The sequence below is a fragment of the Amblyomma maculatum genome, chromosome 4, assembly GCF_055883805.1.
Source record: "Amblyomma maculatum isolate TAMU_Amacu chromosome 4, ASM5588380v1, whole genome shotgun sequence".
In the NCBI taxonomy this organism is placed as follows: Eukaryota; Metazoa; Arthropoda; class Arachnida; order Ixodida; family Ixodidae; genus Amblyomma; species Amblyomma maculatum.
Genome location: NC_139347.1, coordinates 83,416,923 through 83,429,793, shown reverse-complemented (window position 1 = coordinate 83,429,793; position 12,871 = coordinate 83,416,923). Strand labels below are relative to the sequence as shown.

The 12,871-nt window shown below is 44.4% G+C and overlaps 1 protein-coding gene across 2 annotated transcripts in view; it reads right to left on the bottom strand.

Annotated features, from left to right (window-relative positions):
• Window positions 1-12,871, bottom strand: part of Ndf (Nucleosome-destabilizing factor) — a 107,498-nt gene that overhangs the window by 80,194 nt on the left and 14,433 nt on the right. For both annotated transcript variants that reach the window (XM_084602060.1, XM_084602061.1), the window contains 3 exons: window positions 11,909-12,052; window positions 7,355-7,576; window positions 5,112-5,285 (listed from right to left, as the gene is read on the bottom strand). In XM_084602060.1, coding sequence (XP_084458186.1) covers window positions 5,112-5,285; window positions 7,355-7,576; window positions 11,909-12,052 — 540 coding nt within the window. The remainder of the gene's footprint in view (window positions 1-5,111; window positions 5,286-7,354; window positions 7,577-11,908; window positions 12,053-12,871) is intronic.

Below are 12,871 nucleotides of genomic sequence, written 5' to 3'. Positions count from 1 at the left end.
GTAACTTGGAATACAATCGTTCATGTGGGGCTGTATTTACTATGCTTTACAGCCCACACACAGATGCCACCCATGAGAAGGAACGGCACAATTAGCGCAAACTCTTTCATCTTGCCACCATGAGCCCCGTAGCTGAACTGTACATGATCACACGTGAACGACAACAATAGTAGTAGCGATATTGTAAAGCACTTTTTATTTTCTTCACGGCACAACACCACCACTTGTATAGCTGGGATCTTTAGCTCTCGCAGCTGAAATTCCGTGGAGAATAATATACTGTGCCGTTTTAAGTCTTCATGTGAGAAAGAAGCACTCTTATCCAGTACTGATTCAAAGCATGCGTTAACACAAATCTCGGGGAGCTCCAATCTGAGAAATGACATTTTCCAAATCTCACCCCAAGTGCTGACGAGAACTTAATTTCCAGCTTCGGACACAGTGCCACCGTAGCGGTAGGCAAGTGTGGAAACGAAGCTACACTGCAAGAAGGAGTTTCACTGTCTGCTCCAAGGCTCTCTTACTCTCCTTACGCTGCCTTTTTAACCCCAAGATCATTCTTAAAGCAGTCAAGCTTCTAAATTCTAATTCATGAAAACTGGGCAGGGTAACCGCAATCGTCACAAAAACACCACTGCCGTGCATTTGTACTGAAACTCTGGTTGCTTTGCTGACCTACATCTACCAACCACTGTGCCAGTCACTCCGAAAGAGAGCATTAGTGCGTCTTTACATTTCTACTAACCAATTACTGCTAGTATTAAGGTATCCTTCATTCATGCAATTTATTTTGCAGTCAAGAAACCACTGCGCTGACAAACAGGATAACAGCGCAGTCTTCTACATTTCGTCAAAGGAAATCTTTTTTGAATGGCACTAACATCTTTACAGCGACTCGGGCTATGAGAGACGCCATAGTGGACGGCTCCGGAAATTTCGACCACCTGGGGTTCTTTAATGTGCACTGATATCGCACAGCACATGGGCACCTTGCTTTTCGCCGCCATCGAAAAGCGGCCGCCGAGGCTGGGATTCGATCCTGCGTCCTTGGGAACAGTAGTCGAGTGCCGTAACCACTACATTCAACTTTCAGTCCCGAAGAAAGTACAGTTCTCCGCCTGCCATAAAATCTTCGTGCGAATGCACCACAGAATGAGAAGGATAAGCGAGGTGGACAGTACTCTCAAGCCAACAAATGCAACTGTTTTTGATGGACGCAAATTAAGCAAGTTACCATATTTACTCGTTACCACACTCAACATTCAGTCCAGAAGAAAGTACAGTTCTTAGCCTGCCATAAAATCTTCGTGCGAATACACCACAGAATGAGAAGAATAAGCGAGGTGGACAGTACTCGCAAGCCAACAAATGCGACTGTTTTTGATGGATGCAAGTTAAGCAAGGTACCATATTTACTCGAATGTAACACGAGTTTTTTAAATGATTTTTGGCTCTCAAAGTCTACCCTCACATTACAATTGAATACTGAGATTCGGTTGGCTAAAGCATCGCCGGGGTGCCGCCATATTGATTCTACCACCACTCGATTTCCACGGTTTTACTATGTTATGTTGGCAACATAGGTATCAGGGAAGCGAAATTCTAATCCATTCAAAGTCAAAACATCGCGTTTTTTTCTCGTGGGCTCAGAATCATGTTGTTCCCTTGACCACATGCTTGTCGCATCTTTCGCAGTGGATTAGCGTGGTTACTTCTGCTATCGCATGATGGCGACGCGCTGTGCACGGTACGACGCCTCAAAAGGCTATTGTAACAGCAGACGGAATCGGAAATTCTGCGGTATCTCGACGGCTAAACGTTACTAATCTACCTTACGTGGGTTGCAGATGCAGCGGGAGGTGATTTTTAAATGTGGGCCTGGCCGCAAAGGCTTCCGAATCGTCTGGAAGGATGAGAGTGAAAAGTTTCAGAGAACTCTGCTCCAATGAATGAGCGTTTTTGTTTAGACTGCAATGATCATAACGTCTAGTAAAGGTACTTTTTCAAGCGCTTATCTCGCGTTACATTCCTTGTTTTTGTTTTTCCCCACTGGGCAGTATGAAAAGTCGCCCCTCGTGCTACATTCGAGTAAATACGGTAAGTGGCATGCGCAAGCCAGAGAGCCCTCTCGCAACTTACTGAAACACAGGGGGGAGGGGGGGGGGGAATACAGTAAGTAATTTCCTTCACTGTAATGATTGCTTTGCAAGGTTAAATATCCCAGACCGGCTCGGGATAGGAGAGACATCATGGTGAAGGACACCGGAAATTCTTGATCCTTTGGGGGTTCTTTAGCGTCCGCAGACTATCGCACAGTACATGGGCGCCCTGCTTTTCGCCTCCGCCGAAAAGCGGCTGCAGTGGCTGCTTGGGTTTGATCCTGCATCCTTGGATGCAGTAGTTGAGCACGCAAGCACTGAGGCCGCTACGGGGGCTTGACGGTAACACGGATGAAAGTTTTGCAGCAAACGAATAGCACACGTGCAACTACAAGTACATCTGCTTTGCTGCAAGAAACTTGGACCACAATTTCAGCATGTACAAACTATGCGGAGTATCAAGGTTTGTTTCTCCATCAGGAGCAGCGGTGAGAGCATTCGGAATCTTCAATTCCGCTCCCGAGGAAAGAACAACAAAGAGAAGAAAGAAGCCAGACGAGCATGGCAAATCTAATGTGCCACAACCACAGTGCAAAACGTAAGAGGAAAGAGAAAAAAAAAATTTCTAAGGACAACTTCGATACTCCCCAAAGCAAAATTTGAGCACAGACATTTAAGCTCTTTAGCAATATCATCATCATCCTGACTATACCCACTGCACGGCGAAGGCCTCTCCCATATTTTTTCAAATTAACCCGGTTCTGTGCTAGCTGCATCCACTTGACTCCTGTGAACTTCTTAACCTCATCCGCCTACCTAACTTTCTGCTGCCCCCTGCTACGCTTTCCTTCCCTTGGAATCCAGTTTGTTACCCCTTTAGCAATATAATGAGGGGGAAAAAAAATTTGAGAGATGCTTGCAAGTAGGTATGTATGTACTATGTGCTGCAGTTGCAAAGCACTACTGTTCTCGCGAGGCACAGAGAATTTCTCAGAAGAGAAAGGAGAGCCACGAAAGAGCGGCACAGAGCTCCATGGCTCTTCGCGTCTCTCCTGAGAAATTCTCTTCGGCTCGCGACTACCTCTGCACACTAACGTACACAATGATAAACGATTTTCTGCGATGCCAAAACTCTGCTACTGCTGATTCAGAGAAAGCTGATTCTCGCCCCCAAGTCCTTCTCCATCATCTAGCCTCCCCCCCTCCACACACAAAAAGAAAAAGAAGAAAAAAAATATAAGCACCAAATGAGCTATTTTTCACTTTCCAGAAGCAGCCATACCAAAAACGGGGCATGCGCACTCAAAGGGTATCTCTGCGTCAGTGGGAAGCCCTATTGAGAAGCCCTAAAAGGGCCACTGTCCACCCTGTAGTCGAAAATATTTTCTTCCCCGGTGACTGTGGGGCTTCACCCACGAAACGCAAGGCCGCAAAATGTTTTTGAAAAAAGTAATTAATAACACAGTTACAGCCACTGCAATCAACTGATTCTGTCGTGTTTCTCTACTCCCTACTCCCGTTCCGTCGCAGAGGTTTTTCACTCTCCTCCCAGGTCGTCTAGCTTCTGCAAACCAAATTCCCCTTCCTCCTCCGCGTTTGGCGGGAGGTGGTACTCTGCGTGCGCGGAAACGGAACAGGCGAGGGAGTGCGCACTGCTACATTCATTGCATTCATTCTGGCCATGGCAAGGAAAAAGCACGCAGCGAGCGGCGCACATAATTAGTCCTGTATGCCCATCCTTCACCCGTCAATCCGCGAGACGGACCAATGGATGTTGCCATTTTGATGTCAGCCTAGCAGCCCGACAGGCCAGCATAGAGAACAGGGAAGCTAGTTTCTCGAAGGAAAGAGCTTTGATTTGTATTTTTGCGGTGTACATATCACTGTAGCATTTTGTACAGACTCCCTGGTACCTGATCGAAGCACTGGGCTCTTTTGCTTAAAAAGTCACCTGGACAGTGGCCCTTTAAACTGGGCGACATTGCCCGTGGATGCAAACAAGGTCATGAGTTACCGACAGCAGTTCAATCAAAAGGAGTCAAAAGAAAAAAATGGAAGCACTGTCCACATGCCAAGGAACCAAGAATGAACTGTAGTGTGTTCAGGCCCAACAAATCCTTTTAGCACAATGGTGCATGCTTCATTGGATAAAACACTCCATCATCATCACCATCCCGATGGACTGCAAGCTGTCGCAGTTGCAACTGGCTAAATTGTTTATGTTATGCCATTTGGAGTTTCTTGAAGCCAAGTAACATCTGACTTGGACAGAAAGCAAACAAAAAGCCTTTAAACAAGACCAAACTAGTAACGGTAAAACGGCCGCTTTCGAACGATGGTGTCATGGAAAATGCACTTTCCCAAGCTACAGCAGTGAACGAAACAATATTTAAAAAAATGACACAAAAAGGGGAGAGAGGTTCTCATCGTTTTGCTACAATAATGTGTTAGTATCCTTGCTTTTGGCTGCTTCACCTGTCTTTGTTATCCACTCATATTTCTTTATATACACTGCCATGTATTTCTTTTAACAATAAAGTTCCAGGCTCAACTTAGTTAAGCAATTTGCTGAAGAACTTGCTTTGTGTTCATTCTCAGACATTTCCATTTTTTCCGAATCCTGCAAAGCGATTTCTTTAATCGCATTCTTGTTTTTGTTTTTCCTATGGCAGCCACCTCCTAACCTCTACCAATTTCCCTCTTTCCGCTCTGTCACCTGCAAATTGTGGCAGGCAGGAAGAAAAAAAAAACTATGCCCTCTGAATGACTACCAGTTTCAGGACTCAATCACAGGCACGGATAGCTACAACATCCTTAACCAGGCAGCTTGAACAGCCTCAACCTTTTCTGCAGTTCTGTACTGCATACTAGCTATAAGCAAAGAACAGTTACTGGATCGATAAAAAAAACTTTCCCACCAAATGAACCTGACAGGTGGCACGGCTGAAGCCTACTCAAGATCCTTAGAAACGTCAGCAAGTGGGGGAAAAAAGAAACAAAGGCAGGCCAGACCTTGGAGGGCGTCCGGTTCCAGACGGTGATGTGGTGACCCGAGTTGAGGAGGTTCTTGACGATGCCCTGGCCCATGTTGCCCAAGCCCAGGAACCCAAACTTGAGGTTTGACGGGCTCACCCGCTTTTGCCGCAGCACATCCGATATCCTCTCTACGTCCAAAGGTGGCGTCACCTGCCGTTCATGTCCAAAGGAGGGCCACATTTCAACCATGCTAGCGCCGTCATCCAGGTTGAACTGGCAATATTAAGTGTTGTAAGAAAGGACTTTTACGGGAACTTTGCATAAGCTGTGGCATATCTGGTGCCAATACTTTCCCCGCTTCCCTTGGGCAGGCTCGGTACAAAGCATGATCGACACACCAAAAAATTGCATTTTGTTATTGCATTTTGTTTGCATCCTTTGACCAAACGAGTATTGAAGAGGCTCCAATTATGAGGGGGGGGGGGGGGGGGGGGGCAATTGCTTTGGGATATTCTGTCTCAAGATGACAGCTTTTTTTCGCAGAGAATTCAGTTCATAGGGTTCAATGTCCAAAAGTGACTCATACTATTAAAGATGCCACAGCGAAAAAAAAAAAAATTACACAGTTATGATAACACAAAGCTTATGTTAAGGCAATACAGACAGGCGAGAAAGCTCATTTTCAATACTTTGAAGACAGTAATACGTGTGCAACTGCCCCGACCCTATCCAACTGACAAGAGGTTTCTGCAGAACATTTGGGTTTCCTGAAGCCCATTTTCGGTATTTGCAAGTGCCCAAACACAAACATGCCTCTTTCATTTACCAATTCATTTCTGGACCAACTGTAGTGAGTAGACTGCTCACTGTACAGCCAGCCATTACTATATAAATATATCTTGTAAGAAAGGACTTTTACAGGAACTTTGCATAAGCTGTTGCATATCCGGTGCCAATACTTTCCCCACTTCCCTTGGGCAGGCTCGGTACAAAGCATGATCGACACACCAAAAAATAGCATTTTGTTCGCATCCTTTGACCAAACGAGTATTGAAGAGGCTCCAATAATGGGGGGGGGGGGCTGTTCTGTGTCTTTTTTTTTTTTTTCATGGACAGAAGCCAGGACATGGGATGGTCTTCTTAGCACCTCTTAAAACCCGTCGACACTTTCACAGGCTAAAAAAGACGAAGGACTCTTGCCACACGCATTAGTTACAGAAGAAATGATAATTCGAGACTAGTTAATTCAAAATCTCAGGAAAAAGACGAAGGACTCTTGCCACACGCATTAGTTACAGAAGAAATGATAATTCGAGACTAGTTAATTCAAAATCTCAGGCAAATATTCAAATTTATGCGGTCCCAGATTTCTCACATAAGTATTACAGGGTAAGCGGAAACCAGCTGCTCGTACCGGCTCGTTTAATTCGAAGCTCTGACGTGCTATGCAAGAACGCCGGTGTCTGCCACGCTCCAGAGAGCCAGGGTCGGGCTGTCTAGCAAACCACTATTTTCAAAATCTGACTTCTACAGGTTTTCCCCGATTATTTCAGTTCAAATCCCCTGACGAGTAAAAAGGCTAGAAATGTAGCTGGTGATGATAATGAGCATATACGAATAATTCACATCAAGAAGCTCGATCATATTATGCAATTTACAATAGACAAAAGGCTGTCATGAGTGTTATCAGAGCTTCTGGATCGTACCAGTTGGGAGACTCCGCTTAAAAAAGCGAATAGTTTTTGTAGGCATTTTTCGAGTGATGATGATGATGAATTGAGGCTATTCGATTTGTAACGGGCGGATATGGCATACATATCCTAACTGGTTAGATAAAAACGACAACAAAAGATAAAGAGAAAAAGGACTTTCAAAGAAAAAAGGAATTTCACATGAAGAAGTGTGCTGTGGGACCACAGCAGCGATGATGACAACAGCACATCCAGTGAGGACGGTACAGCAGTGAGGATGAGTAGTTTGCTACTAGAAAATGCAATAAATTTTCATTTTGTAACGCTAGTATGTCTATTTTTTTTTTTTCAGACTTCCCGATTTGTGGGGGTCGACTTACAATCGTGTAAATACGGTACTGAAGGGGCCGGCTGACAATTGTGCAAATGTGGTAAACCTGACCAACCCTCCCCATTGAGAGTAAATGAAAATTTCCCCACATTTTTCTGGATGTATCAATATTTCCTTTCTTTGTTTTTTGTTCTGAGGAGAGTACATACCTAAGTAAAAAAAACTACCTGCAGCCCATGCTCAAGAGCCACACTTACCGGTCGTGTGACGTAAGACTGCCTCAGAAGGTTTGAGCTGGGCTTAGACAATGATGGCGTGGCATTGGTTATGCTGTTGAGACCAGTGGCGTTATTGTTGGGAGTGACAAGAGCTGACGAACTCTTCTCAGCAGCAGCCTTGTTCCTCTTTGCTGGTGCCGAGCCCGTGCTGCTACTCTCGGAAGAGGTTCGCTTCGATGCCCTGTGCGCCTGGTCTTGTGACTGCGAGCAGAAGAATAGCACTTGTAATGTCGCTCTGTGGTTGCGACAACGTGCAGCACGCAGACCAACACTGGCTGCCACCCTACTAGGTGAGCACTGCTGCAGAGAACAAAACTGCAAAATGGCCAACAGTGTGAAACGCGCAACTTGCTACACACAGTCGCGCAACAGTTCCTCAGCTGACAATAATGAAGCAGCGAAAGAAACAACGAAGAGAAATGACTGAAAGGAACCTTAATTTGACAAACAAAAACATCAAAAGCATGGGTCAATTTTGTTTGTAATTAGCGTTTGCGACCCTCATCAAGCTTACTTAAGGGGGACGTGGGTCTTGTTATTTTATGGCAAATTGTAATAAAAATTCACAGCTTTACTAAATTTTTCATGCTGATTTCAAATATGCAATCATTTTTCCTGTAGCCCAATTAGTTTGCAAGATAATTACCAATCAACTTCCATTGTTTAAGGCCTAAATTCTGAAATAATTTCTGAAAAAAAATAAATTCTGAAATAAAAACTTAAAATTAAAGCATGGTCAGGTAGCCAGAAGAGTGAAGAATGAAATGTTGGGAGCAGTTTCCTGGTATGTTAATTAGCACTTTATTTTGCAACCTTATTAATTTCTGTATACAAAGCATATGTACCAAGTGGGAAAAAATTTATCAAAATAATTTTAACTTTCAAAAACAAAAAATCTGCTTGCAACATTTCACACAGCATACATTCAGATTCCCATTGCAAAAAAAATTTCATCTCTATGTGCTTTGGATGCAGAGATATTGAGGCCGCAAAACTGCAAGTGGTCGACAATGCATGCTTTGAGAAAAGAGCGAAAAAAGAAACGGGGGACTATTTAACAGACATTTCCTGGTGCAATGCAATTTAAAATGGCGAGAAACCTTCAGGGATGTAGTCTCTTTGCTTTCCAACGTCCAAGTGTCACCTCTTTCATTTTGATTTGCAGTTGCAGCATTCCGCTGCACGAGTCGCATGCAGGCAGCAACTTTTCTTTTTTTACGTACGTCGTTTTTCCATGTTCTCGCATCAAGAATGTGATGAGGAACATTCATTGAGAGGAAAAAAAAAAGGTCATTTAGAGCTGTTTTCTGCTTCCCAGTGCTCTGCAGTGCACGGGAAGCAAGTGCATTTATAAACGCGATCTGAGCGGCGCAAACGCACGGAGAGCTCTATGACGACGACGTGTCCCCACAGTTTACGCACTGGAGAATAAGCTTGACGGCGATTTTTATTCATGATCACCTTTTTCAACGCGGATATAGCTGCCGTATGTTTTACGCTTCGCCAGTCTCGACAAACTGTTTACATCTAACGATCGTGAACTCCGCTTCGCCACGCGGACTGTCCGCCGCGCTGCCGTCATCGTCACTAAAACAATCCGACTACCACTTCGTTGCCGGAGTTGCCGCGAATTCAAGCTTTTTCTGTTTTGCGGCCTGGGATGTCACTGTGTCGCGGCAGGTGCAACCGCTGGCAGTAGCAGTCTCCCGTGCTGGGGAACACGCTAGGCCTACTACAGACTCGTATGCTCAATCGTTTGGTGCACAACTTACGTCGGTCTGAGCACCCACAGCCGGGTCAGGGCTTCACTTGAGATGATTAGTCAACAATTTTTCTTTTACTTCCCAAAACCTTGCCGTGAATGCACCTTGCGGTTCGGAACTAAGCGTGACTGGCGTCACATCTCCGCAGCCTCCCCTCGGCTCAGGCGTGCCGACCAGCTCCACCAATGCGGTGACGCCCTGCCGTCACGTGCACCCCGAGAGCCAATGGGATTGCGTCATTGCGAATGCCACATTTTCTTTTTTGCTACTTTTTATGCGATCAATGGGCGGATGAAAACAGCAGAGGCGGCATTTTGAAGACGAAAGACGGATCTTTCGAATGAGACCAAGATTGCTCCAGTGCCGCGCACAAGATGGGAGCTACGCCTTGCAGAAAATGGTCGTTTCGGCGGCCGTTTTCGGCCCAAACTCGGGCAACATCGATTATATAAATTGGCATTGTGACTAAAATATTGATCTTAGCGATGAAAAACTTAGCAGATAGGTAGATAAAGAGCTACTGATTTCGAAAATCAAATTTTCTAAAGAGGGATTTTTTCGCGATTTTGTGGTCCAAAAGACCCGTGTCCCCCTTAATAAATATCATCGAATCATTGCAAAACTGCAAGGTATGTTTTATTTACTCTAATTATTCATGCAATACCGGCATCACAGCCTTGCGGAAAAATGCAGGTCTTCTAAACTATATCTTCGCCGTAAAGCTGCACGCTTGTCACTTTTTCACAAGCTTTTTGCCCCCTGGCACTTCACGACAACCCTTTTTGTTTCCGTTCTTCCATTATCAACCAACGCGATCGCATTTTCAAAGTTCAGCTCTTGTCATGTCGTACATCTACACACAGTCATTCATACCACATGCTATAGTAACTGATTGGAATGCTCTGCCATTACATATTGCTGCTGCCATGATCAATTTTACAAACTGATGTCTGCCACAACTACTTCTTGACTTCCTTGGATCCATTGTTGTCAATTCATTGAATCTTCTTGCTTTATATATTTATGGATTCATGTTCTATTATTTTCGCTCTTGTTTCCATGAACTTGTACAGTTGGCATTAATTTTTTCAGTTTGCTTCTCTGTTCAAATATCGTTTATTCTGTTTTTCTTTTTGCCCGAATGTTAATTATAACTAATTAATATTTTCCTTCCACTAGCCTAAGCTGTGTTTTCATTTCTTTTTCTCTTTCTGTGGTTTTCTCTACATTTGATGAACCCTCAGCCATGAGGACCTTCAGGGGCATTTTGCATAAATATAGAATGAAAGCAATAGTGTCCACATCAACTGAATGTGAACAGCAAAACAGGCATACCCTAGTCAAGGGAAACTACTTGAACTGATTTTCACTTTTCAGGCTCTATGAGGAATTTTTAGAAGTCTTGATGGGACGTGCTGGGTTTCTGCTCCAGCAGCATTTTTTTTTCTCGTGTTAGAGCTCTATCTGTGTTTTATCTGTTAGTGATGACACACTTTTTTTTTTAGAGCAGTTTTTCAATCCTACCGAAGGACCATGAAGCTTACACCAGCTTAGACATCAAAAGTAGACAAGACCCCATATATCGCAGGTCGCGGAAATCCGCACTATAAGCGATACTGCACTACAGCCAAAACATTCTTTTTTTATTCCAGGTCAAAAGTATGCGCCATATACAGTGGAACCTCGATTATACGTCCCCCGGTCATGCGACGATCCGCATTTTACTACGAATTTGCACTTCCCCGGCAAAATACCCATAGAGACAATGTATCAAAAGCCTTGATTACACGACGTAGCTTTAGATGGACCCCGCTTTGTACGACAGCTGGCTGGTGCCGTCCGTCAAAAAAATAAATAAAATGTCTTCCGCAAACGCAGGCCGGCATACAGGTGCACTGCAGCCAGTTGATAACTTGCACATTATCACTCCACCTATTAATATACGCACCTGAACACACTATACCTGAACCGCTCTGGACGGCAACCGCAGCCTCAACAGCCATTTTGTTTTACTTCATAGAAAACGGCAACCAGCCCTCTAGCGGCAAAAATGTGCTGAATTTATGTATGAAAAAGAAAAGACCAATTTTAGGCTCGTCTAAATTTTATTTCTGATACGAAACTGTCACCGCTCGACTACCCTGCATCATTCTTTTCTGCTCGGCGCTAGTGGTAATCCGCTCGTGCCGATTATCCGAACGTCATTTGCGTCTTCCGAAGCAAAATAGTTACGGCTGTGATTGAGCGGCGTGGTTCAACATGTCGCGAAGTCGAAAACCGCTAACCCGTGGAGATAAGCTCTGAATTACCGAAGAATAACATGAAAGTCAGGTTTTATGCCTTTTAGGTGGGGCTTGTCCGCGACATTAACGGCAAAAAAGTGCAGACAAGCATTACGGACTTTTTCGGCCGCAAGTAGTTCGCCATAATAAAGTTTGGTTCATTTTCAATTTATTCCCGTGTGGAAGTTGATTTGTTTTGGACCAAACGATTTCGGGATGATACGAATATTTTGCGTGCTCCCTTGGAATTCGTATCACTGAGATTCTACTGTACTGCTTGCAGCAGCCCACGACATTGGAAGAAGTAGCTACTGTGCAACAACTGTGTTTGTGCAAGACGGGAGCAACGTGTAGAGACACAATGAGAGAAAAGCAGACTCCCCCCCTCCTCCATTAATAAAGCACTCATTCCTAGCTTTCTCTACAGCCACTGTTCTCTGTGACCACAAGCAGGGAGCATTCACGACAACCGTGCGTCCCCCTCTTACCTCTCTTTTTCTCCGCTTTGGCTCCTTGTCCACTGTGCTGGGCTCCTTTGGTGTCCTGGGGGTTTTCAGGAGCGTCAAGGGGCTTGCTAAGGGCGCATCTTCGGCTTCGTTCTCTGAGGCGGACACCCTCGCAGCCGGCGAGCCCTTCAAGGAAGAGAATGAAAGCGCCGAAAACAGATCACGTTAGAACCTTTGCCACCATGCTACATTAGCAGCGCTAAACGTGTCAGGACAGGAGTGAAATTATTTCGTTTCTTCTGCAACAGGTACACTAAACTAGGGAAAGACAGGCAAGAGATGTTTACGCACCCCTAACAAAGGCTTATCCTCCACCTATAAGAACAACAGGTGATTAACTAGCACAATCATTAACACGATCTTCACTAAGAAGCATGGCGTAAATGTACTGCCCAATATCTGCCAAATGTTTTCACACAGATCAATAGGCAAAACTGTTATCAAGGCATGAACGGCTAATATACCGGATGTTTCTATGCAATCAAAAATCCTCAAGAACTGGAGTTTGAAGTGGGAGAAAAAAAACTTAACTACAAGAACATCTGAGTAACTGACTTCTATTTAACCGAGTTAGCAGGTGGTTAGTGCAACAGAGAGTTAAAGCCATGGACAAGACGACGCCATATTGGTTCACGAAATGAAGAAAAAATGTTTTCCTAAAGCCCTGCAGCACTATGACATGCGGTGAATTTTTCCGCGCAGTGTGTTCAGTGAAAACAGCATGTTCATTGTTGACATGCTGCAGTCACCTCACAACAAATCTGAATTACCATCAGAGGTCGTGCTATTCGCATTGAGCTTCCTGCTCGTCTAATACGCTCAGTTTTGGATTTGTTTTTCTTCCTGTCCAAAGCCTATATGGCATAATCTTATCAACAGCTTTAAACTCCCCATCAGCACTAACCCACCAGCTGGGTAAAATTTTTCTAAAAAGTTAATATGCTA